The following is a 24,623-nucleotide window of genomic DNA, read 5'->3' on the forward strand; positions in this document are numbered from 1 at the left end:
CTTGTCATTACGTCTTAGTTTCTTAAGGCTTTCTTCCTTTACTATATTTGGTTATTAGAGTGTATTTACTGCTTAACTAGTGTCGGTGTTACAATTATGACATCAAGTCATAAATCGTACTTCTTTAGCTCTTAGCTATTCTTTTCTCTTTTATACTAGAGCTTTAGGACTTCCTACTAAATTAGCTCCATATCGATCTGACACAGTTTACCCGGCAGTATGATATAATTATCTTAACAATCTTTAAGATATTATCTACAGTACTAACTGTAATAATTATTGGGCTGATTACTTAATCGTTTATATATATTTTATACTGACAAGATGATAGCTACTACGCTATCCCAATATGAATATGTTCTTATATGTGATAAATCCAACATCCGAGTGTCTGGATCACCACATGATATCCCCATAATATGGGATACATCAGTGGATTATTATAAGCATAATTATAACTCATAAACACATTTACTTTCAATGTTAATACTTCATTGGGACTACACACATTTATATAATTAATCATACATTAATTATCCCAAGATCACGTTGCTCTGATTAAGGCTCAGATAGGATCGATTACCTGACCCCAGTCATATAATTTTCCCAATCCAAAACAATATAAATAGCAGTAGTAGTTCAGTGTAGGAACCTAGTCAAACTTTGATACAAAATCCTTTCTCAATAAACAAAACCTACACAAGTTCTCACGAATCTTCATTCCTAATCTCAAATTTTCAATTCTTCCTCTTAAAAACTTCTTCAACTTCAACCACCACAACAGACATTATATCAGATAAGACATTTAAATAAACATTCGAAGATAAATGGTGTAGATATCAATCACGATTTGATTATAATGCAATTATCTTTTATCTACTATATTATTTTGTTTGTTTGATCATACTTCTTTAACCATACTTTATTATTAAGTATACTTTGTTGTCTGTTTTATCTTATGTCATTTTTGTGCTATGTTTTATATGCTACCACATAAATCATGTGAAGCCATGATAGTATAGTGGCAGTACGTCGCGTTGTGGCCGCGCTGACCCTGGTTCGATTCCAGGTCATGGCATCCTTTTTTCCTTATTCCCTCGAATAGAAGTTCCGAGTTGAGTATTATTTTTGTCAAGTCTCGATCTGGTTTTCTTTTCTGGAACTTGTAACTAAGTCGCAGGACCAATGTCGTTCCCGATCTGGGTTGGTCTTCCTTTTATTATAACAAAGTCAAAAGGTCAAACCCACTGGGGATCAAGGAGTATACGTAAAATCAAAGAGAGGATAAAAGATACCTTTTATTAATATGAATTGAATTGTCTTATATAGTTTTCTAAACTAATACTGCGCATTATCCGCAGTAGTTATTATTTATATTTAATTAAAGAAATAGTCATTATACTGCGGTTAATGCTCAGGAAGATATTACTGCGCATAAAGAAGTACTGCGGTTAACTATCTTCAGATTTTATGGATTCATCAAAATAATGTCCGACACTAATACCACTGGGAATCGTCAAGTTTAAGAGTAGTTTTTAGATAAGAATAAAGATGCTTTTTATTAATTGTTTTTCTTAACTATTTATACAAAATGATACTTGATCTTTGACTAAAAGAATACCCACGGTAATATGTCTTAAATGCTAGTTATCTCGTAATATCTCTACTAGTATATTCACCATCTAAAACATTCAAAACATATAAAAAGGCTAATTGGCAAATGTCAAGATCCGTAATGAATATGAGCAGATAGGTTGGAATTGAGAGGCTAGTTTAGGCAACTAGACGATGAGACAGAAGTTTAAGCTTAAGAAAGATAATATTTTATTGCAAAGAATTGGCAGTTATTTTATATAAGAAGACGGATAAAGATACAGGCAGAAGATAAAAAGAGAAGAAGATTATGTAATTGAATGTACCTACTTGCAGTAGTCCTTTACTACTGCAAGCAGTACATCCTATCGGAGGTACAATCAATTTGACGTCCACACAACAGATTTTTTATCCTAAAAAATCAACCATTACTGGTTGCTTGCAAATTCTGATTTTGATCACCAATGTCAACTCTGACAATATCACCACCAGCTAGAAAATTTTGAATATAAGTAATAGAGTTATTTTTCATTGGTATAAAATTTGTAACATTTATATAGCTTTTTAAGTGAAGCCATCTTATCTAATCCTTTTATTCAAGGCACATTACTTTTACATTTTATGGAAACTGATACAGTATGTCTTGGTTAACAAAAGTGGGAACCAGTCTGTACATATTGAGGACTTATTTTAAAAGGAATTTTTGTATAGAGATACTGATGACAGTCCAGTATTTTCCTTTATATGCTTGTATTTTATATAGTTTGCAAATAGTCGTATTTGTTTCTATCTTCTATTTAACACAAAACTGCGATTGGTAGAGGCTTTAGAAAATTAGAGAAACTTGCTTTTGATTCTGTTATATTTAAAGTAAAACATGTTCAATATTTTGATACAGCCTCATATATTTTATTCAGAATCACTCTCAATCTTCTTTGGCTTTGGCTTTACAATTCTTTTACGCTTTGTGTTTGAAGATGGTGCCTTTGGTTTGTTCTTTGACAGCATTTCCTTATCTTTCTCAAGAAGCTCTTCCCATTGTTTTGTGAATTCCTTTAGATCTCTTTTCCAGAATTCATGCAAGCTTGTAGCTTTGGTAGCCTCTACTTCTTCCAATCTAGCTTGTCTGTATTTCAAGAGTTCTTGAACCTGTAATTTTACCATGGTAAGATTTCAGTCATATACATAGATTTATTGACAGCAAATAAATATTACCTTCTTGACAGTGAATCCACGCACGTTTATGTCGAAGAGATACTCATATCCAGTATTGTTTTCTTTACTAGCATCTGGAGTAGGAGTATCTTCTTCTTCATTCACAACCAATACGTTTTTCTTCTTTGCATATATTTTTTCCAACCCGTTCTTCTCCATATCAGCAATAACGTCTTCTTCCTTACGATCAATGTAAACCAATTTTTTATCAATAACCAGTTGAATAAATCGGGCCTTGTTGTCTGCGCGCACGTAATTGTCTTCCAAAATTGAGATCAAGTTATCCTATATAGAAGACTTTTTAATATATATTACCTTATGACTATTTTTCTTTCTGCTCCTATTAAATTACCTTTCTCTTTTGATAATATTCTAAGCGCAAGTCGTAAAACTCGCGTATGACTTCTTCAGGGGAAGCGTACTTCTTAATCTTTTCATTTCTATCAAAGCACACAATATTGCTTGTAGATATAGATGTGGTCATCTTAAGAACCTTCAATAGATCAATAGTATGAGCCTTTTCAAGGTTAGGACCATCCAACATGATAGTAAAGTCAACAGTACAATCAGTCGAGTTGTTATTGTAATCCTAGAAAGAAAGATAATAGACAAAGTATATTATATCATTTAGTATGGTTAAGAGAAAAAGATAATATGATAAAAATTACCATAATAGCTATATCAAACTTCTTTTCTTTAGGATCTCGCAGACTCTCTAGATGTTCTTTGAAAGAGTCGGTCCAGAATCTAACTGGTAATTCCGACACCTTGATGTTACCATCAGCTTGAATTTCAGCAATACCATTGACAGTAAATCTTCCATCCGCACCTGGGAAGATTTCTCCCTATACAATATATATTATAAGCAATGATATAGAAAACATATATATATATATTAATTATCATTATTATTTATCGAGTAGGTTAATGTACCTGGAATCCTCGGAACCATGGTCTCATTACAACCAAGTCTTCGCCATCCATAAGCCTATGGAGGTTGTTGACGATATCAATTGGATTGTAGTTAGGAATACTTGTACTCCATCCTAAAAAAATTATAAGACATATATAAGGGTACAAGTTTATAAAAGTTGTAAATTATACACATATTCTTTACCAGTTCCAATGCCATCTGCTCCATTAACTAATACCATGGGAAGAATAGGAATATACCATCTGGGCTCAATAGAATTATTCTCTTCAGTAAGATAATCAAGAATGGGGTCATCATCAGGGTGGAATACGTAGCGGGCTATCTTCTCTAATCTTGTGTTCAAGTAACGAGGGCTTGCAGCAGATTTTCCACCCTAAAAATATCGAAGCATTTTTTTCATTAAATGCTTGGAAGTATAACATCAAGTTATATTCTATCTGAGACCCATTAGTACTCACATCGATTCTGGTACCAAACTGACCGGCAGGAAAGAACAGATTGACATTGTTTGTTCCAGTGAAATCTTGAGCCATACCAATGACAGTGGATGCCATACTTGTTTCACCGTGATGGTAATGTGTTTTTCCGGCAATATGATTAGCAAGCTGCGCAACCTTAACTTCAGCGTTATTTGGACGCTTAGATGTACCAAAGAAGGCTTTGCGTTGTCCAGGCTTAAAGCCATCCACTAATGATGGGATAGAGCGAATATTGTCCGCCATACTAAATAGCATAAGCTCTCGGTTGACAAAGTCCGAAATTTTGATCTTTTGGACATTATGATCGATGAAAATACCAGGCTATTTTTTAAAGATATATATATATATATAAATAGATAAGTATTTTCATAATTTTCAAATAAATCATTTAAATCGGTAGGAGGGTTTTTTTTACCTCATAGGTTGAAAGCCATTCTTTACGATCAGTAACCTTCTTTTTAGCAAAAGCCATTTCAATTAACTTTCGGTCATCTTCATCTGCTGTTTGGAATTCTTTAACGTGGGTAGGAAGATCTCCAAAATACTCTCTCGCGTCGTTACGATCAGAAGTACCCAGACCCTATACATATGTATTTCATATTATTAAATAGAATATATATATATATACTGTAAAATCGCTATTAAAGCATTACCTTGAAGTATTTAGGAATCCACTCTTTGTTAACGTTGTTCTCAAGGGCCCAATTCTCATATTCTGGGATAGTGAAGAACGTCTTACGTGCCTTAGTTCTTTTGTGGGTACACTATAATGCTTTGTCAGTTCTTTTTTCTTTTCTTTATAATAAATACAGCGCTTTTGTATTTACTCACTCTAATAATAGGTGTAATGAATTCCAACAGGAATCCAGGAATATCCAACAGACTTGGGAACATTTGGTCGATAAAGTTAATCAATAGACCCTTGATATGTGAGCCATCGTGATCCTTTTTGCATATAAAGTCAATATTTTTGAGTTTGATATAGCCAATTACGTCTTTTGTCTTTGTAGTTTACCTGATCAGTCATGATCATCAATTTTCCATAACGAAGCTCATCACTCGAAGTGTACTTTTGACCATGTTTGAGTCCAAGGATAGATTTGACATTGGTAATTTCGGCATTGCTCATTATCGCAGTGGCTGATGCATCTCGAACATTGAGAAGTTTACCCCGGAGAGGGAATACACCATACTCATCACGACCTACTACAGACAAACCACTCATTACTAATGCTTTGGCAGAGTCTCCTTCAGTTAAAATCAAAGTGCATCGTTTGTTCTTTGGCTTCACACCAGCCCAATTGGCATCTTCAAGCTTGGGGATATTCAAACGTTTTGTCATTTTGCCACTGTCGGCCTTAATCATTTGTGTATCCTCCTTATATTTTACCCATTTGACAATATTATCAATAATGCCCGACTTTGAAACTATAGGTTAGATCCAATACGTATGTCACCAACAAGAAAAACATTATTAGAGAAAAACCAACACATAAATATGACTAATTTACCAGCAGAAATAAATTTTTCAGATGCTTGATAAGTCGATCCAAAGGCACTCGTTTTAAGAGTCATGTTTTCTTTGGTCTGGGAATCAAAAGTAGGGTTTTCTATAAGGCAATTAACAAATATACACATATGGTTCTTGATCTGGAAAGGTTTGATATTTTTGTTGCCAGTCTTCTTCTGAACGTCTGCCATAAGACCCTTAACCAGCTGATCGGCTACATGGTTTACATGGGTTCCACCCTTGGGAGTAGAGATACTGTTGACAAAACTGACCTATCGTTTTATACATACACATATATGTTTATAAATTTTTGGTTTACATTATTGCCTTTTTTTGTTATTCCTTACTTGATTGAATTGACCATCACTAACAGCAAAACTAACTTGCCAGCGTTCAGAAGGAATATCATGTATGATAGGCTTTTTTCCTTCCGCATTTCTGATTTCCATTGAGTCGGTGTAAAGTTCAACGTACTGTTTGAATCCCTTGACGGGAATTTTTGTACCGTTGTAATATACATTGATTCCATCCACTGTACCAGCCATGTCATAAACACGCTTTTTAATCAGAGCAGTAAAATCTTCATCCATCTCAGTCATGCCAAACTTTGACAGGTCGGGTTTGAATGAAATTCGGGTATATTCCTCCCCCCTTGTGTTTGCTGTGATCTTGGGTTCGCTCTTGACAGACATGTTGTTTTTGAACACCTGGAAGTATTTCTTCTTTTGCTCTTTGTCTGCGGTCTCAACAGTAAACTCTGTACTGAAAATGTTACAAAGCTTGGCACCATAACCGTTTCGTCCACCAGTTACTTTTTTCTCGGTGTCATCATAGTTGGAAGAGGTGAGAAGGTGGCCAAATATAAGCTCCGGTACATATACTTGTTCGTCTTTATGTATCAAGATAGGAATACCCTTGCCGTTATTTTGAATTGAAATGAAGTTCTGGGCGCGGTCAATAACGACCTTAATGGTATTCATTGTAGGATCGCGAATCTACCCACAGAAAAAAAGAAAAAAGAAAAGTTAAAAATTTGATGCTATTTATTATACTTTTCTCTCTCTCTTTCTCACCTTATTATCAGCTGCATTGACCAAAATTTCATCTACAATTTTGTATAAACCAGGTACATACTTAATCTTCTTTTTCTCAATTTTATCTTCGGCACCGAAAATCCACATTTCTTGTTCTTCTGGTTCAACTGTTCCAATATATGTATCTGGTCGCAAAAGAATATGTTCTAGTTGACTTTTCTTCTTATAGATCTCTTCTACGGCTCGATCAGGAGCATTGCTAGTAGATTGAGTTGATGGAGAACTTTCTACAATCATGACATCCTCTTCATCTACATTTGATTCTTGAGCTTTCTTTTTGGCTCCTGCTGCGGTTTTTTTTGGCGCAGGCGTCTTTTTTGGCGCAGGCGTCTTTTTTGGTGCCGGTGTCTTTTTTGGTGCTGCAGCTTTCACTGGTGTTGAGCTTGGAGATTCAATTAATCCATCTGAAGATTCGCTTGATGCCTTTGCAGCTTTTGAAGCTGTTTTTCTAGGTTGAGCTGCAATTTTACGCTAAATACGATAACAGTAATAGTGGTGGTGAGCTTAAATTATACTTGGATATATTATCAATATACCTTTTTGGGCTGTGGTTGTTCAGGAACATATCCGTCTGATTCATCCCCAGAATCGGAAGGAATGTTGAAATCTTCGTCAGTGTCGCTCATTGTCGGTAGTAACCAAGAAGAAGAAGAAGTACCTTGAAAAAAAATATGAAATATATTTCTTTGTCAACTTCACGTCCAGCTCGCGTTTGACGGAACCGAAAAAATGCTATCCACGCTTCTTGCTCTAAACGCGTTATGTCATGATAACAGTCACGACAGTTAATGAATATTCGAGAAATGAAAGATATGGTGGATCTTGCGTCCTGGTATTTAAAGAAAAAACAAAACAAACTTTCTTCAAGAGGTATGTTTATATCCATAAACTATGGATTAATGATATATACTTGATTTGTTTCTGAGTTAATAAATTTCAATACAGATCAAATTCCAGGATCATGGAGTATATGTAAAGGATAAATATCAAATATCGAGTTTTGTATCATAGCATGAAAGTGTTTGATACATCAGCGATTATTCGAGTCCAGCATTTACAGAATGTATAATATTTATATATTACGTATAAGAAGTAAAGCTAAATTAGATCTGGTACTTAACTATATCTAAAAAAGACTGGAATGCGTTAAATAATGGAGTACTTTATTCATTACTTAAATTATTTATCTTAATAAATTGATGTCACCTATAGAAACTACTTTGGATTGTTAGGGACCAGATAAAAATGCCAGATGCTGTACCACAAGTCATTTTTTTTATGAGTCTAGCAAGTGGTAAAAGGTCGAAATTAAATAAATGTGGTGCTCCAGAAAAACGTCGTTCCCGAATAATTAGCGATCATTTAGTCTATTCAATTAAATTATATTAAGTATGTAGATTTGTAACATTTTCCCATCAATATCATAGCCATTTTTCAAAATCGTCCTCCGAGTTGCTATTTATTATAGTGCAAGTAAAACTCAGCAATAAACCATTGAAAACTCAATAATATATCTCCTAAAATTAACAAGCTGTATTTGATGCTTTTATTTTGTATATCTGCATTATTCTTTTTGTATATCATAAATTTATTTCTAAGAATGTTTTATCCATTAAGTTATCATATATATATATTCGGGGGTGTATAGCAATATGTAGTTGCATAACTACTATATAAGAGGTGTAAGTTGCTATGTCCTAAGTTAATCAATTATTCAATTTTCGACATTTAGTAAGATTTTTGCCGAAAAACGCCACTACCTCAAACATGGGGGCGAATTCTTCTAAAAAAAATTGGACGGAATTTTCTAAAATTGAGTGAAATGAGAGTAAAAACACCATATACATAGAAAGAAACTGAATAGAGCCATTGGTTTTATTTTATTTTATTTTTTAAAAATCAACTTATTTTGACTTGATTTATAAAAGTTAGTTTATTATTTTTCTCTATAGTTATTTATCTAAAGTAATTGTCCGTAACATTGTTTCTGTTTCTTTTGTACTTCCATTTGTCTCTGAATCATTTTCATCTCTTTCGCTCCATTCGTCTTTGATACCCAAGTGCTGCTCGTCCAGGTTAAAAAGTTTACTCCATAAGTTTTCGGGCTCTTTATAATGTATCCGGCGCTGGTCCTGAGCTGTAGCGTGCGTTTCACTTGATATGCTTTGGACTAAGATCTGCTGGAAGCATTCAACGTTTTCGTATCTTTGGCTCCACATGCCACCAGGATATTTTGGGTGAAAGTTGCAAACAATGTAGGTAGAATCTCTCTCTTCGGAAAAGAATGGTAGCTGTCGAATATTTGTTCCTAATCTTAATCTAATCGTATCCATCCACCCAAAATGTTGCTCTCGAAGATAATCAGAATATTCAATATATTCGGGGTAGTCACCTTCCTCGACAGTTAGGTCATTCTTGGCTAAACAGGTGCTTACAAATATATGTAAGTATCCAGACATTTTTTTAGAAAATCCCGCATCAGATTCCTTTAGGCATGGCGTGTCATCCAAGTGAGAAGCTAAAAAGGATTTCAGTGTCCTCCAATAAGAGCATTTGACGAAATTTGCTACTGCAGTCGAGATATCAAAACGATATGATTCCATGTTCGTGTCCAGCCGATCAAACGCAATCTTGACAGTTGTAGTAGTCATGAATCTTTCACAATAGGCACGGAAATAAATAGCCTTTGCAATATCATGCATTGTCTTTACTGAGGAATGTTTCGGTACAAAGACGCTCTTCATATTGAACCCTTGTGCACCAGCGATCTTGTAAAGGTGGTTGTCAATGTCATTGAAGCTCAGTTTCCCAGGCGCCATCCGCAGAGCATAGTTATAGACAGTTGAATATATGGACTTGTGAACAACATGCTCGACCAATTCAAAATGTGGTTTTCTTGTGCTCTCTGATTCACTCCTTTTCGGTAAATGCATGCGCAAGACACACCTTTCATTCTCTCCCAAAAAAGACGTGCGATGAATAGGAATCTTTTCGGGACCAGAGTTTCGGGGAAGGCGAACAAGCTTGTAATAAACAATGTTCCCACGATGAGGTTCATTAAGTTCGACCTTGAACCGTTCTTCGCCCACATGGATAAGACTCTTTGCGTACAGCTCGACGTAATTGGAGTATCTATAGGTCCGTGTAAATTGATCTGCTCGGTTGTATTCAATGGTAATGGTATCTTCCTCTCGATCGATAGTAAACTTGGCATCAAGCGCAAAAAGGTATCCAATATCTGCATATATCATTTCTGGGGAATACGGGAAAAAGCCATAGGTAAGCCCGACATTGTGCCTGATCATACACAAGCCGATCTGCTCGAGGGAAAGATCGTACTTTGTGTGGTCGACAAGCATATTATATGCATCGTAAGAGCACAGCATTGGTTGATCGCAGTATAATGTACACTCCTTATTTTTTATCAGATTGACCATGTTGTTATGGGCTTTGTGGGTACGTTTATTATTCACCGTTGAGTCGTCTTCTTCAAATTCACAGAGCTCTTCACGCATATGGATCATTTCTGAACGAACATAAATGTCAGATTCATCGACACAACAATGAACATTGGACCGAGATGTCTGCTTTTTTGCGTATGTCATTGGGTTGCCACCAAGATGAATGATGTCGTGATTATGCGCACCAAACAGAGAGAGAGCATGCTCCGTAGCAAGCTGAAATAAAACGTAAGGTCTGGGGTTACTGACAAGTTCCTGGCCATTGAATTGGAGTGTATAGTCTGGGAAGAGTTCTTTTGCGATTCTCGCGGTGTTTTCATCAACAAATGTAGTGATGGTCAAAATGGGGCAAGTACGATCGAGACCGTTTGTTTCACGACGAGAGGCTCTGTTTCCTGTGACAGCCGTAGTCATGATGCGTAATGAGAGCTCTCTATAGAGACTAGAGCTGGTATCACTCAGGGCTTGCGATATAGCTACATCGGACAGGCCTTTAACGGTATCTTTGTCCATCTTCTTATCTAAGAGAAACTCAAATGTCGGAAAGTCAAGGCGTATGTATTCGGTCTTTGTCATGATTTGGTTTCAAGAGTGTAGGTAAAGAAAAGATAATGAAGTGTTGGTTGTGATTTTTTTCCATTTTTGTGAATCGAAAGAGTCCATAAGGAGCTGAGTGTACTGTCCATACAACTGTTGTCTGCAGTCCGAAAAGACCAGAAGAGGAAAGTGAAATTGAGGAGGTTTTAAAGGACCACCTCCTAAATACATTAACAATACAACAGCTAATTTTTTTTTCCTTTTCGTTACTTATTTCTCTATATTTATATAAATATCTGACAAGATTAATGATTCGATTTTTACAGCATAGCTATAGCTATAGATATATATATATATACATACATGTAGATATACATATTTCTTTTTATTTTTGCAAAAAAAAATCTACAACACATGTACGTACATACAGAGAAAAACATGGTAATTTTAAAGTGTATCCTTATATAAAAACTAAATAAAAACAATATAGTCTAATAGCATGCCCAGTAATATCTAAAAACATTTTTTAAAAAGATTCTATCTACGATTTAATATTCAATTGTTAAAGTATAGTTTTATAAAGAAGGGTAAAAATATATCATAGAAATTCAATTTTTTTTTTAAAAAAAATAACTTAAAAGCAGTAGATAGCCAAAAGCTTTCAAGATCTTGAAATGGTCTCTAAGAAAATTTACAGCGGCTTGTATAAGCTTTCCAATATGTAAATTTAGAAATAAAATTTAGATTTTTTTTAGACAATTATTTAACGGATATCTAAATCCAGCGTTTCACTAAACCATTCAAGCAATAATAAAAAGAAATGTGGCCCCAGGTTTAAATAAACCGCTGTGGATGATCTAAATGTAAAGATCTTGCCATTGACCTACATTTGCAAGACATTTAAATTTCAAGATTCTATTTTAAAGATACTACTGAATTTGATTTAGCATTTATTTTAAAGATCTTGAAAACCTTTGGCCAATTTTTATACAATTTGTTTTAAATCTACTTTTATATTTTCTTTTCCTTCTTTTTTTTTAAAGATATATTTTAACAATAAAGCATAATGATTAATAGTAATGCACAAATGACAGAAAGAGTATTTGTAAAAACCTTGTTTTGTTTAGTTAAAAAGTGGCTGCAAGAGCTGCTCTTAATCGTCAGATAATAGATTTACGATCAAAATCAGTTTTTTTTCCTGGAGTTGACTTAAATATTGATACCTCTCATCATAATAAGAAATATTACCAAATTGTGCTTCATATCTTTGATATCTGATCTTTTGATAATTACCATTTTTTTTTTAGGTTTAGTTGGTAACATGGCTTATAAAACATATTTACAATGCGCAAAAGATCCCAATGTATTACAAATGGAACCCTTGTTATTTATTGATTGAGTCCGGTTTATTATTTTTTTTGTTTATTTTTTTTTGTTGGTAGTTTAATACGTTAATTTCAAAGGATTAATAAGTACACAACAATACACTGATGATATATTGTATCTATAAAGTAACAATTAAGTTTTTGAGCTATTGAAGTATTGTAAAACACTTTTTTCTTTTTCTTTTTCAACTAGCAAAATATGGAAATAGTTATATATTTATATATACCTTTTCTCACTATAAAAAATGTAAGATTTCATAATCAAACCTGTCACATTTTCTTAAACAAAGTCTCGTAAAGACAATATAATACTAACAATAATACTCCAAAATTTTCAGAGTTAGTTATAAATGTACCATATTTCCTAAATATATAATTTCTTATATTGTACTGATCTATGTACAGATCAAGGTGCCATGCTTTAACACTATGGCTTTGCAGATACTGTACATTTTCTAGAAGTATAATACTAACCAACCAACTTTATTAGGTTAAAGGATACACAATTGTATAGAATAGGAAGTAATATTCCCACACATGTACACCAAGATATTAGTTGGCATCTCTTTATTATTATGCTTATAAATTTGCTGTTGTAAACTATAGATAAACTATAGACCATGTGCTTATAATGCTTTCACTATTAGAAATTGTATTATAAATAGAAAGAAGAAGGAGAATGAGAAGACGTTTTTGGTTGTGCCCAAGCGAATCAAATTAGCTATAATCAGCCACGTCAGTACTATGTTTTTTTTTATTATTAATTCAACAGTACCTGGGTTCACAAGCTCGGAAAGCAAAAGAAGCAACGGAGGACATATATACTGTGTATGCGTTAACTTTATGTGTAAGGTGCACAAATATTTTGAATTTCCTCCAATGATTTTTTTTTAAAACTGGCATTATTCGAAATAAAAAATAATAATGCTTTATTTATATTGATATTTACACATCTTGAAGATGTAGTAGTATCAAATTGCTTTCCTTGAAAAAATATTTCTGTTTTCAAAGTCTGGTATAATTCCAAAAGAAAAGAACAAGAAGGATACCTCTAAAAAGTAGGTTATACTTTTATTGAACGACAAATATCAGTTGCATATTATCCTCTGTAGATATAATATATAAAGTTTAAATATATTTGACACTTTTTCCTATTTAAAATAATAGATTACGTTTACCTGAAAGGCTAATAAGGAAAGTCACTGTGGTTTGAGATACAGTAAGAGAAACGTACTTGCACGTATTTATTATTGATTTTGAGTATTAAAAGAGCACCAAGAATGTCTTTGTTATGCCTTTTGGCTTCCATATGGAGTTTACGGAGACATATAATTTAAGAAAAGGTTAAAGTATATAATAATTTTATTGGTACAAAATTAAATACTAATCGCGTGCTTTGTTTATTGTGATGTAAAATGTCTTTACTGACCTAGAATTTCTTGCCTTTTTTTTTAAAAAAAAAGTTATTTACTTTTTCAATGCACATATTAGCCCTAGATTATTCGCAGCCTCGTTACTATCTCAGAATTCTAAAATGACTCATTGTGTTTAAACCTATTATTTATTTTATTTTAATTATGTAATTACTGATAAAAGTTTTATAAAAATCAGAAAAGAAGAACCGATAACAAGTCAGGAATAATTTGCCTTTACAATTTGAAGAGGAATTATTTTCCAATAATGTGTCAATGAATTACCCATTTTGATTATTTTAATTCGTGTTGGCTGTATATTATTTTGGTGTAGAGAGAGAGAGAGAGAGAGAGAGAGAGAGAGAGGGGTTTGAGAGAAAAACAAGAGCAATTATTATCAAGGCAACTGGTAATATTTAATAGAAGCATGGTTTTATCTGGCACAATTGGTGCTATTGACATTTGACTTTAAAGTGTTTACTATTCTTTAAAAGATATGCGGAATAATTAACTCTAAGTATGCACTTTATATAGCAATAAACCTACACCTTAAATACACGGTCAGGAAGCGAGTACGCTTTTCAATACAAGATATAGGAGCCTTTATATCTGAAACTTTGGCTTTTATAGCTTTCAAGACTATGAGAAAATACTCTTTATAAAATTAGCTCCTATAACTTCCTATGAAAGTGATATTGCCTATATTTATAAATTAAATTATTATGTTTTGTTCATGATACATACTCGTTATAATTAAACCAGTTTTTTTTTTACTACTAGAAAGTCTCACAGTCCGTTTGAAACTATATGTAAAATCTTATATTTGATGAACAATAGACGACTAGTATTATATTTATTAGTAGGAGCAGTTAATTCACGCCAGAGATATTACTACAAACATACATACAGATAGTCCAACCTCTCATTCTTGTGACCCGTGTTTAATTTCATTTTATTTCATTTCATTTTAATATACATACGCGAATAATTTGATTGCCAAGAATATATATATATATATATATAAAAGATATTATTCGCGTAGACCCACTCAAACAACATCTTACATGTTTCTTTGTCCTTTTATTTTCGTTATTTTCATTAGTAGAGCATTAGCTTTACAAAGGTTATTATATTGTCTTTTTTTTCGATTCCTTTTCTTTAAACTATCTTTATAAAGCTTTTTGATTGGTTGGTTGGTTGGTTGGTTTTGATAAATGGTGCTTTTTTATGATATAAAACACCATACAGTATGCTGAATCATTATCCAGACCACTATTTGCTTGCATATCACCATTGGAATTATGTGTTCTGGCTAGGTAAGGGGATTTATACTATGCAACTGGAGTAATCTTGATTTTATTTTACTATTATCCTACTCAATCTGCCCGTTTTTATCAAAACACTATCTTTGATGTAATATCGTAATTTTATGACTATATAGCAAGCGTAACAGAACAAATAGATAAATAAATAACCCAAAAAGGAAAAATGTTTTATCATTCAAATTAAAGCCTTAATGGTAAATCAAAACCATTGCCCCCCCCCCAAAAAAAAAAAAAAAAAAAAAAAAACTTTCGATTCGTAATGCCACTCATAAACTCACTCATAGTCAATACCATGTTCTTGTTTTGGGGATTGTGATTACATTAGAATAAGTAGTAAGTTGGAGGCAGTTGATCTAATAGATTATCCATCAAGAATTAGCTCAAGCTCTGTAAAGCCAAGATATGCAGCTGCTGCCCCATAAATCTTCTAACTTTCCTGCCTCCCGATTTTCCCAATTGGACATATAAAATTAAACAGAACTCACACAGGGATATAATGGAAAGAGAGAAAGGTAAAAGAAAAGCACGCATGCACATATTTGAGAGTCAAACGGCAGAACCAAAGACTTTGACGTAATATTATCTTTTGTAAAGATCTTGATTGTCAAAGCTAGATATTAATTATTCTAACAGAACCCTTAAGCTTGGTAAAATTGGTTTTGTTTCTGTAATTTTGCATTATACACAATCATATGTATTATCAATTTCTCCTACATGAAATTTTACAAACCCCCCCCCCCCCCCCCCCCTAGGTCTCATTTTCCCGCCACTTTATTTCCCCCTTTTATTTTGTCTGAAGCTTTATTAGGCCATGATACCCTGTCTCATTCAGAGATGATTTGTTACTTGTATTTATAAGGAAGTTTGTATTGTTTATTATTTGAAGTACTTCTCAATGGGTTTACATATTATTAGATGACTATTGTGTAGCTAGCTTTATGCCTGTTTGTCGGTTTATAAAGGGAATAAAAATATATACTGAATACAATGCATATAAATGTTTATCTATATACATTCATACATACATGTGGGTTTGATTTATGTCTAATAACTGACCACTGGAATTTTTTTGATCCATTGTGGACTTCCTAGACACTGGTGAAGCACGAAGTGTCCGACATCTTCTCGTGAGATTGTGTATCCGCACAGCTTCTCTCCACTACGATACTTCTCTGTCTTTGCGCCGTCTGTCAAGAGAGTAGGTCTAACAATGATCCAGTCTGGAACCACAATATTTTCTCGTACTAGTTTTTCCATCTCTCGCTTATCTTCATGTGGGGCGTGAAGAAGATACTTGTAAAGTGGGCGGAACAAATAAGGAACCTCAGACATCCCATCCACGCCGGTGGTAGAGACAGTTATCAGTCTTTTGGGACGTACTTGTTCGGGGAGCTCTTGAATGACCTCCAATAATGTCTGCATTGAATCTCGACAGAGACCTGGATCAGCCATAGCTCTCGTTTTCATATTAACGGTGCTTCCGACTGAGGTTACAACGTAGTCTGCGCCATCAATCGCACTCTTGACATCTTCTTTGGAACGTGCATCGCCTTTAACCCACTTGATAGCTTGTTTTTCTTCTTCGGTAAACTGGACTGTGCCAGGGTTACGGACCATAAGAGTAAATTGAAAATCAGGGAATGACACTAGTCCTTGCTTCACCATAGCACAGGAACATCCTTTGGAACCGCCGAAAACTGTAATCTTCATTGTGATGATAATCTTATTGATAGTAATGAGAAAGAAGGTTGGTCCAAAGACTCGGAAAGTATTTATGGTTGGCGACTGTACAAAGCCAAGATTTTCTTAAATGTTCAAATGATGCAGCTGAGCAAATGCAATCATAGGTTTTAAGGAGAATTAATCTATTTTATTTTTAAAAAGGAAGATATAAAGATAAAAGTGCTCAGTAGTAACAAAAAATAGGTACCAAAAAAAACATACACACAAGAAAGTATGGGTATTACCAAGGAATTCTATAAAGGCGTTGGCTACGCAGAGATATCTGCTGGGCTCTAGTAATATCATTTACTGCTGAATCTACAAATGAGCATTTACTAATCATAAAGGTTAAATAGGAAAATTCAGGCCAGGTTTGATATGTTAAAGCGGAAAAATATCGGACCGTGTCCTCAAACACACACATACACACACATACAGACCCATATCAGTACTGAATAAAATTTTAAGATTCCGCCAAATCAAGGCATCACCATTACACTACTTTTTAGTTATTTTTTCAAAGCTTTTCCTCATTCGAATCTCACCATGTCTCACCAAAACAAAAAGGAAACTCTTCCCAAACGAAAGCAGCTTTCAGATTATCAAAGAGGACTGATAATTGGTGGTGCTATAGTAAATGGCACTGCTGCTGAAATTTCTGAGAAGAATGGTATACCTCTAGCAACGGTGTATTCCACAATCAATAGATGGAGAGATACTGGAACAGCATTTCCTGATAGGCGAAAAGGAACTTTGAAGATAATGGATGAGCGAGATGAGCGTCACTTGATTAATGAGATGAAGACGAATCGTGAGACAACACTTGGGGGTCTTACCACCTTCATGTCTGACACCCTAGGGCATCCCATCTCCAAGTCTACCATTCGTCGAACTATTCGTAGATCTGGATTGTCTTCTTGTAAAGTTGTATACAAGCCACTGCTATCAAAAGCACACAAGAAGAAGCGGTTGGCATTTGCTAATCATGCCAGAGAGACCAATCAGAGATGGGATCGCGTCATCTAGAGCGATGAGTCAAGGTTTATGCTTTTCAGCAGAGATGGCAATACTAGAGTATGGCGGTATCCTTAAGAAAAATACAGAGAAGAGTTTATTAGACCAAGACTGCAGTGTGGTGGAGGCTCCATTATGGTTTGGGGCTGTGTATGGGCAGGAGGAGTTGGCCCATTGAAAACCATAAAGAACACGCTTGACCAGTATGCATATATGGACTTAATGAAAAGGAAGCTTCTTCCATTTATGGAATCTCTTAGTGAGAACAATGATGGGGAGTTTATCTACCAAGAAGATAATGCTCCTTGTCATAAGTCTAAGCTTGCAGAAGAGTGGAAGAAGCGTCAGAACTTCCCAGTGATGGTATGGCCGCCGAACAGTCCAGATCTCAGCCCCATAGAGAATTTATGGGCATATCTTACCAGAAAAGTGAAGGCCAGAGTCCCCTCTCCAAAAAATCTTAATGAGCTGGAGAGGGCTATTCATATAGAATGGAAGAATATTCCGGCTGACGTTTGCAAGACACATTGCATGTCAATGCCTAATCGCTTACATGAGATGAAGAAGGCTCGTGGAGGGTCAACACATTATTAATTTTTTTAATAAATTTACTTTTTATTTTTTTAAGAGCCATATCTTAGTATATATATGTTTTCAAACATGGGGTGTTAAGTGAATATAGACAAACTAGTGTAAAAATGTTAAAGAAGTTGATGCCTTGATTTGGCGGAATCTTAAAGTTTTATTCAGTACTGATATGGGTCTGTATATATTGAAGGGATAGAAAATAAGAAATAAAGTCAACAATGATAATTATTAAACTACTGTTTTTTTTGGAGTATGAGATAATGTTTCTTGACATGGCTTATAGAAAGTTACTGTTTGACAAAATAATTATTGACAAGTACTTTTATGTTTTGTAGCCTGTATTACTGTAGACTTGCAGTCCTAGAGTCTTTCTTTTTTATCTCTTTTATTTTCTGTTTGCTCCTTCAGCCATGTACTTCATCTCAATTAATGTACACATAGATTCTGGATATAATAAGAGCCAATACTTTTGTATCACTTATTTATAATACCCAAGGGACCCGTCAGCAAATACGTAACGGGTAGCTATAAAACCTTTTGTTCTTGTCCATTCATTCAAGCCTTTTTAGTTTGTAGGTGTAAGATACACAAAAAAAAATAAAGGCAAAGGGAAAAGTAAAACAGAAAATTGTAAAACTAAGATAGCCTTTTTTTCTTCTTCTTCACTGCAAGAATATAATAAGGGTCTTCTTAAAATTGGGGATGCAAGGATCGTACATTCTTTTTTATATATTTATATATATAATTTAAACATGTTGGGCACAAAAAATAATCAAAATTTGGTCATTTTAGGTAGTTCTATTGTTACACAAAAAAGAGTCAAATTTTTGTATTTTTTTTTTATAATTTATTATTATTTTCTGTTTCCATGGATACCAAGAAAAATTCTCATAAGAACAATTATATAACTTCTAATAAGCTTATTCTATGAAACTCAATATATATATATATATATATAGACTGCCATAAAAGTCTATGTTTCCAACATTAAAAAAGTAATTATATATATACATACAAAAGAGATTACCAAATCAATTTGTTATTGCTACTAAAAATACATACATTATATAAACTGACAATAAAGTAAATTGATTGGGTAATGGGTATTATGTGTTCGCGTGGCCGAGGCTTTGGTTTGGCACGCCAAAAAAAGGGAATTTAGAGGATCTTTCTTTTTTCTTTTTTTTTTCTTTCTTTCTTTTTTATTTATTTATTTATTTATTTATTTAATATATATATATATATTATTGTATTGAAATTCAAAAATAATATATTTAATACCCGGTAAAAGTGTCTATTATTCTTAAAAATAATAATTCTCACGTAAATCATTCACCCCCACCCTCTCCTTCCCAAGATTTCCTAGCTCGAGTAGTTAAAAAAAAATTGTTATTTAAAGATTTTTTGTACCTTTAATATTATAAAATATTCAAAAATATACAACATGAGTTTATAAAAGAGGACCTGTGTTTTTTTTTGTATATGTGCGTGTGTTTTTATTTTATTGAAATACTTTATATAGAAATAGTAATAGTAGTAGCAATTTTCTGGGATTTCTGTTTATAAACGGGAGAGTCCGCCGGCAAAACATGATCACATATTATATATATATATATATAAAAAGATAGACAGAGAAATAAAGACAGAAAGAGGGTAATTCATTGATATGCAGGTTACATGAATTTTGTAGAGATGTAAGGCTAATATGTGTTACCTAGAGAATATCGTACAGATAAGCCGAGGTAGATGCAAGATATATGCATATTTTCTTGTTTCAATAGATTATATCTATCTATCTATATCTATATTAGCACTTGTTCTATTCTATTGATCTGGAAACCAAAAATAAGCGAAGATCACTTTTTATTTTTCTTTGCACATCTAAAAATATTCATACAAAATATTTTGCCTTTATATATTATTATTATTATTAATCTGATAGTCCAAGGTTACAGTGAATTCCATTTTGTATGTATGTATACATACATTTTAAATGCCTCACTAAAGCAGGGAATATTATGTCATGATGAATATGCACAAAGTAAATAAAAGAAGAAGAAAAAGAAAGAAAGAAATGTTTCCATGGTGATATAAAGCTTATTGTTGTTGTTGTCACTATTAAAGTACAATAGGTAGCTATGGCAACGTATTCAATTTCTCCTTGGCAACGTTGATAAGATTGAACAGAATCACCTTGACCTTGTAATCTTGATCCTTAGGTGGTTCATCAGTGTCAAGAATGATCATCCGGGTGTTACGATAGTGTTGCCACATCCGACCCAATTCGCAAACAAACTCAGAGATCGCTTGGGAGTTATTGGACCTACAGTTAAACTCCAAATATACTACACAGCAAGAGGCTACCTTTGCCAAGAATTTGAGCCTAAGATTCATCTCCAAAGCATGCTCTTGTGCCTCAAATGTAATTTGGTCAAGAAGGCAAGCCAAAAGATTTGCCCAAGAACTGTACATGAGTCCGACCAAAGAACTCTATTTTATGTGTGTACAAAGAAGAAGAAGAAGAAGAAAAAAAGAGAAACATATGTTAATTGACCAAAACAGGGATTCTTCCTCCTTTTTTAATCTAAATAGCACTTGCCTCCTTTGTCGATCCAATTACCAAGAAAGTCAACATAATAGCGCACCGAGTGATATGAGCCAAGAAACTAATTTGTTTTTGTTTTAATAAGCGACATATGAAGCAGAAATTGAAACACTTACATTTGTGGAGCTGAATCAATTACCAAACATAATTCATGTATACATTTCTCAATCTGATTGGCCGGAATTGAATGAGGTGTCCCAAGTGTACGGTTCAGCAAATCCACAAGAGCTGGGTCTAACGAAAGACAAGAAGTCTACGAACAATATACATATACATTTTTTTTTAAAAAAAGGAACATATTTAAGTACACAAAACAGGAAAATATATTCCGAGAACCAAGGAAATTTACACTGTCCAGAAATTGATCTGACAGCGCATCTGTCTCTAAATCCAGCAATAATGTAACATTTTTGTGCGCCTGTAGCATCGACTGTGTCTCGTCTGATAACTTTCAATATAAAAAAATAAATAAGAAAGAAATATAATATTGTATATATAAGTAAGTAAAAAAAAAAGAGAGAGAAAAGAAAATAATAAGATATTTTTTGTGTAAAGTATGAATTATCTTACCTTGTGATAGACAAGAGACCCCCAAATGCTTTTTAGAGCATTTAGCACAACCTCAAGTTCGAGCGGATAAATGGTTTGATAAAGAGATATATTGGTTTGAATAGAGACAGACTCTGATACTATTCCATAAGGCAGAATCTCGGCAAATTTTTGGGCCCAATAGATGTGATTAGAAGGCGATGCTAGACACCCTTCCAGCAGGTCTTGACAATCTTTCAATCTGTGTGATGTTGAGTTATCATTGAATGCTGTTTGTATTTGTACATACTTTTTTCTAGATTGGTACTGTGGGCTAGACTCGGCTTGGGCCAGCCATTGGTCTGTTGGCACACGAAGGTTTCTGAATACACGGTACAGCCATGAACGTACTTCGAGGTCCCAGTAACCATGAGTGGTCTGTAGCTTTTTTTTTTAAAATATATATTATATTATATTAATATTTTGTTGATTAATAATTGATTACACCAGCACTAATTTGATCCTACCTCGAAACAGAGTTTGAATACCTGACCTTTTGGTTGGTCTGAAGTAAAAAGACGAGCAGAGTTTTCGGATATGAACTGGAGAGTTGGCAAGATATTGGTTGAATTCTGGAGTTGATTGATTAAGAATTGAACAATGGCGCGTCTAAAAGAATCAACAGAAGGGTCTATATACATACTTGAGTTCAAATGTGTATAAGGTGATAAAAAGTGTAGAATGATTCATATAAATAAGATAAAGTAAAAAGGGAACCTTTTGTGTTCGCTTCTGATGAAACGACGGCCGACAATACGGTATTAAGTGAGGCTTTGTCATAAGAGTTGGTAGAGAGACAAACCAAGAGTTGGTCAGCCTGATTCTATAAACGGACAAAGGACTTTAGCACAAATCAAGTCAAATCAAATCAAATGTTATTTTCTTGTTCTTAAATATATAAATATATATAAATATAGAAATATCCAAGTATATTTAGAATATATATATATATTAATATTTTTAAAATAAAATATATAAATACTTGGTAAAGCGTGTCTTGGTAAACATGGTCTGTCAAAGAACCGTGGCGCAGTTGATACACAAACGCTTGAAGAGCAGGACTTTTTTTTTTTTTGTTATCAAAGACATATTTTAATATATAGATTATTGTAGATACTCTCTGTTTGACTAATTAAACATGTCCTTACTGTTCTTCACATAACTGACTGGTGCCTATCACTGTCCCTAGAGCACCACGGAGCTGTTGCTGATTCATTTTTGTAAAATATGAAATATGAAATATAAATATAAAAAAAAATTTAAAATAAAAAATAATAATAATAATGGTAAAGAGGTGAATGTGACTGGGGTAATGAGATTTTAGAATTGGATGAAAGGAAGATTCTGTAGATTCTTTGGTAAAATATATTTTTCCATACATGGTAAAATAAGACGAAATAATATATATATATATGTACATGTATATAAATATATATAAATTATATATATATATACTATTTGCTACCTACTACCCACTACTTATAACTTACAACTTATTATTTGATATTACTTGCTACTATTTACTATTACAAACATACACTATACTACACTATACTACAAACACACACAAATATATATATATATATATGAAAGCCAAATTAGTCAAAAACGATTTTTTTTTGTATTTTTTTTTTAAATATTTTTTAATATTTTATTTTATTTTATCATTCTTATTTTTTTTAGGTCGCCCTTTCTCTCTTTCTCTTCTTTCACTTCTTTTCTTTTATTTCACTTCTTCTTCTTCTTTTACTTTTACTTTCACTTTCACTTCTTTATTCTATACATCATTAATCGCAGTCACTCAAATGTCCTGCCATCCTCCCATCGAGTTTCTTGTTCATCCTCCTTCACCTCCACCCTCTGAACCAGAACCTTGTGTACTTCCACCTGTCAGCGACATTTTGCCAAATGCACCTTATAACTCTAGTTCTCCTAGTCTTCGGCTTCCAGATCTTCAGTCACTCATACCACAGCTACATGATATCATGCCTGTAGAACCTCGTCCGAGACTTATGCTCACTATTCCCTTTGACCAAGCATCTCACTCGACCTGTTCTTCTCCAACATCACCCTTCCAGAACTTCTCCTTTGACACACCCTTTACATCCCCCGCATCTTCGCCCACACCAAACTCAAACATTAAAGACGATCTGGGTCGTCCATTTCTACTTCCACCCCCCAATATATCACCCTATCACCAACCACACCAGCAATCCCGCCGGATGTCCGACTCTTCTTTTCATTCTGCTCACTCTGTTAACTCTGCCCATTCCGCTCATTCCGCTTACTCTGCTTACTCTGCACGCTCTGGTCATTCTGCTCATTCTGCACAGTCTAGTAACTCTGCTTATTTCTCTGCAGCCTCTTCTGTCCATTCTGCCTTTCGGCCAGTGTCTAGGTCAGGTTCTGTATCCAGTGTTCTATCTCGTTCACCTTCAGTCGTTTCCGAGTCAAGTACTACGAGTAGCAGCAATAACAGCACAACGGCTACCTTAGACATCCCAACGCCAGCCAAGCGTAAGAGAGGAAGACCACCAAATGCTGCCCGGTCTGCACAGTCTGCCCAATCTTTTGTATTTGTCACCCCGACCGTTTGGGAAGTCAAGCGAAACGACGCACAACCCAATAGACAATGTCAGCAGGATGGTGGTGCTATCGAATCCACGCCAGGCTATTGGTCACAGCCGTCCAATTACAATAACGACACAGACGAACGAGGTATCAATGGTGAAGAACAACGAAAGTCAACCACCAGCCTGAATACATTCACGAGCACCAAGATGGACACGACTCTCACCATGCCCAAGAAAAAAAGAGGCCGAAAGCCAAAAATGCAACTCCAGGGCAATTCATGCTTTGTGTGGCGCGATCTCACAGCACGCCGTGGAGCAAATAAAAAACAACGCCAAAAGAAGAACGTACCTCCGGTCTTGTTGGCAGCCATGCCCAGTCCAGAGCAGGACGAGCAGGATGATGAGATTGATGATACTGATATGGATCTTACGCTTAATCATGTCAAACGACTGTGCATTGAAGAAACAGACGAATAAGTCACATGATCGATCGTCCATTGTCCTCCACTTGTAAATCATACCCAAACAACCTTTTCTTATTCTTTTCTTTTCTTTTCTTTTTTTTGTACATTTATTTATACACACACT

General features: G+C 34.1%; 5 protein-coding genes and 1 non-coding gene across 6 annotated transcripts; 2 read left to right on the plus strand and 4 right to left on the minus strand.

Moving 5' to 3' along the window:
- Positions 1 to 1,007: 1,007 nt before the first annotated feature.
- PHYBLDRAFT_t34 lies at positions 1,008 to 1,078 on the plus strand. Its single transcript has one exon. It is a non-coding gene; the product is annotated as a tRNA-His (tRNA).
- Positions 1,079 to 2,429: 1,351 nt separating this feature from the next.
- On the minus strand, positions 2,430 to 7,448 carry PHYBLDRAFT_35398 (hypothetical protein). The gene is made up of 15 exons (XM_018440053.1): positions 7,362 to 7,448; positions 6,805 to 7,296; positions 6,079 to 6,726; positions 5,733 to 6,003; positions 5,237 to 5,649; positions 5,053 to 5,166; positions 4,875 to 4,985; positions 4,637 to 4,801; positions 4,201 to 4,542; positions 3,926 to 4,115; positions 3,742 to 3,854; positions 3,477 to 3,653; positions 3,161 to 3,397; positions 2,809 to 3,093; positions 2,430 to 2,742 (listed from the first exon to the last, which is right to left on the minus strand). The coding sequence occupies exons 2-15, from the start codon at positions 7,060 to 7,062 to the stop codon at positions 2,503 to 2,505; spliced, it is 3,564 nt and encodes a 1,187-aa protein (XP_018297968.1). The 5' UTR covers positions 7,063 to 7,296; positions 7,362 to 7,448; the 3' UTR covers positions 2,430 to 2,502.
- A 1,083-nt stretch (positions 7,449 to 8,531) lies between these two features.
- PHYBLDRAFT_58970 (hypothetical protein) lies at positions 8,532 to 10,862 on the minus strand (the record flags this gene model as incomplete). The annotated part of the gene is made up of 2 exons (XM_018440415.1): positions 8,532 to 8,632; positions 8,828 to 10,862. 2 exons carry the CDS (start codon positions 10,860 to 10,862, stop codon positions 8,532 to 8,534), a joined length of 2,136 nt encoding a protein of 711 aa, XP_018297969.1.
- Positions 10,863 to 15,989: 5,127 nt separating this feature from the next.
- On the minus strand, positions 15,990 to 16,655 carry PHYBLDRAFT_139941 (hypothetical protein; the record flags this gene model as incomplete). Its single annotated transcript, XM_018430307.1, has 1 exon — positions 15,990 to 16,655. One exon carries the CDS (start codon positions 16,653 to 16,655, stop codon positions 15,990 to 15,992), a length of 666 nt encoding a protein of 221 aa, XP_018297970.1.
- Positions 16,656 to 20,405: 3,750 nt separating this feature from the next.
- Positions 20,406 to 22,678, minus strand: PHYBLDRAFT_58974 (hypothetical protein; the record flags this gene model as incomplete). Its single annotated transcript, XM_018440416.1, has 9 exons — positions 20,406 to 20,759; positions 20,890 to 20,935; positions 20,991 to 21,127; positions 21,224 to 21,322; positions 21,445 to 21,846; positions 21,930 to 22,093; positions 22,180 to 22,285; positions 22,445 to 22,523; positions 22,611 to 22,678. 9 exons carry the CDS (start codon positions 22,676 to 22,678, stop codon positions 20,406 to 20,408), a joined length of 1,455 nt encoding a protein of 484 aa, XP_018297971.1.
- A 589-nt stretch (positions 22,679 to 23,267) lies between these two features.
- PHYBLDRAFT_58975 (hypothetical protein) lies at positions 23,268 to 24,512 on the plus strand (the record flags this gene model as incomplete). The annotated part of the gene is made up of 1 exon (XM_018440417.1): positions 23,268 to 24,512. The coding sequence occupies one exon, from the start codon at positions 23,268 to 23,270 to the stop codon at positions 24,510 to 24,512; it is 1,245 nt and encodes a 414-aa protein (XP_018297972.1).
- Positions 24,513 to 24,623: the final 111 nt, after the last annotated feature.

The sequence above is a fragment of the Phycomyces blakesleeanus genome, assembly GCF_001638985.1.
Source record: "Phycomyces blakesleeanus NRRL 1555(-) unplaced genomic scaffold PHYBLscaffold_2, whole genome shotgun sequence".
Taxonomy (NCBI): domain Eukaryota; kingdom Fungi; phylum Mucoromycota; class Mucoromycetes; order Mucorales; family Phycomycetaceae; genus Phycomyces; species Phycomyces blakesleeanus.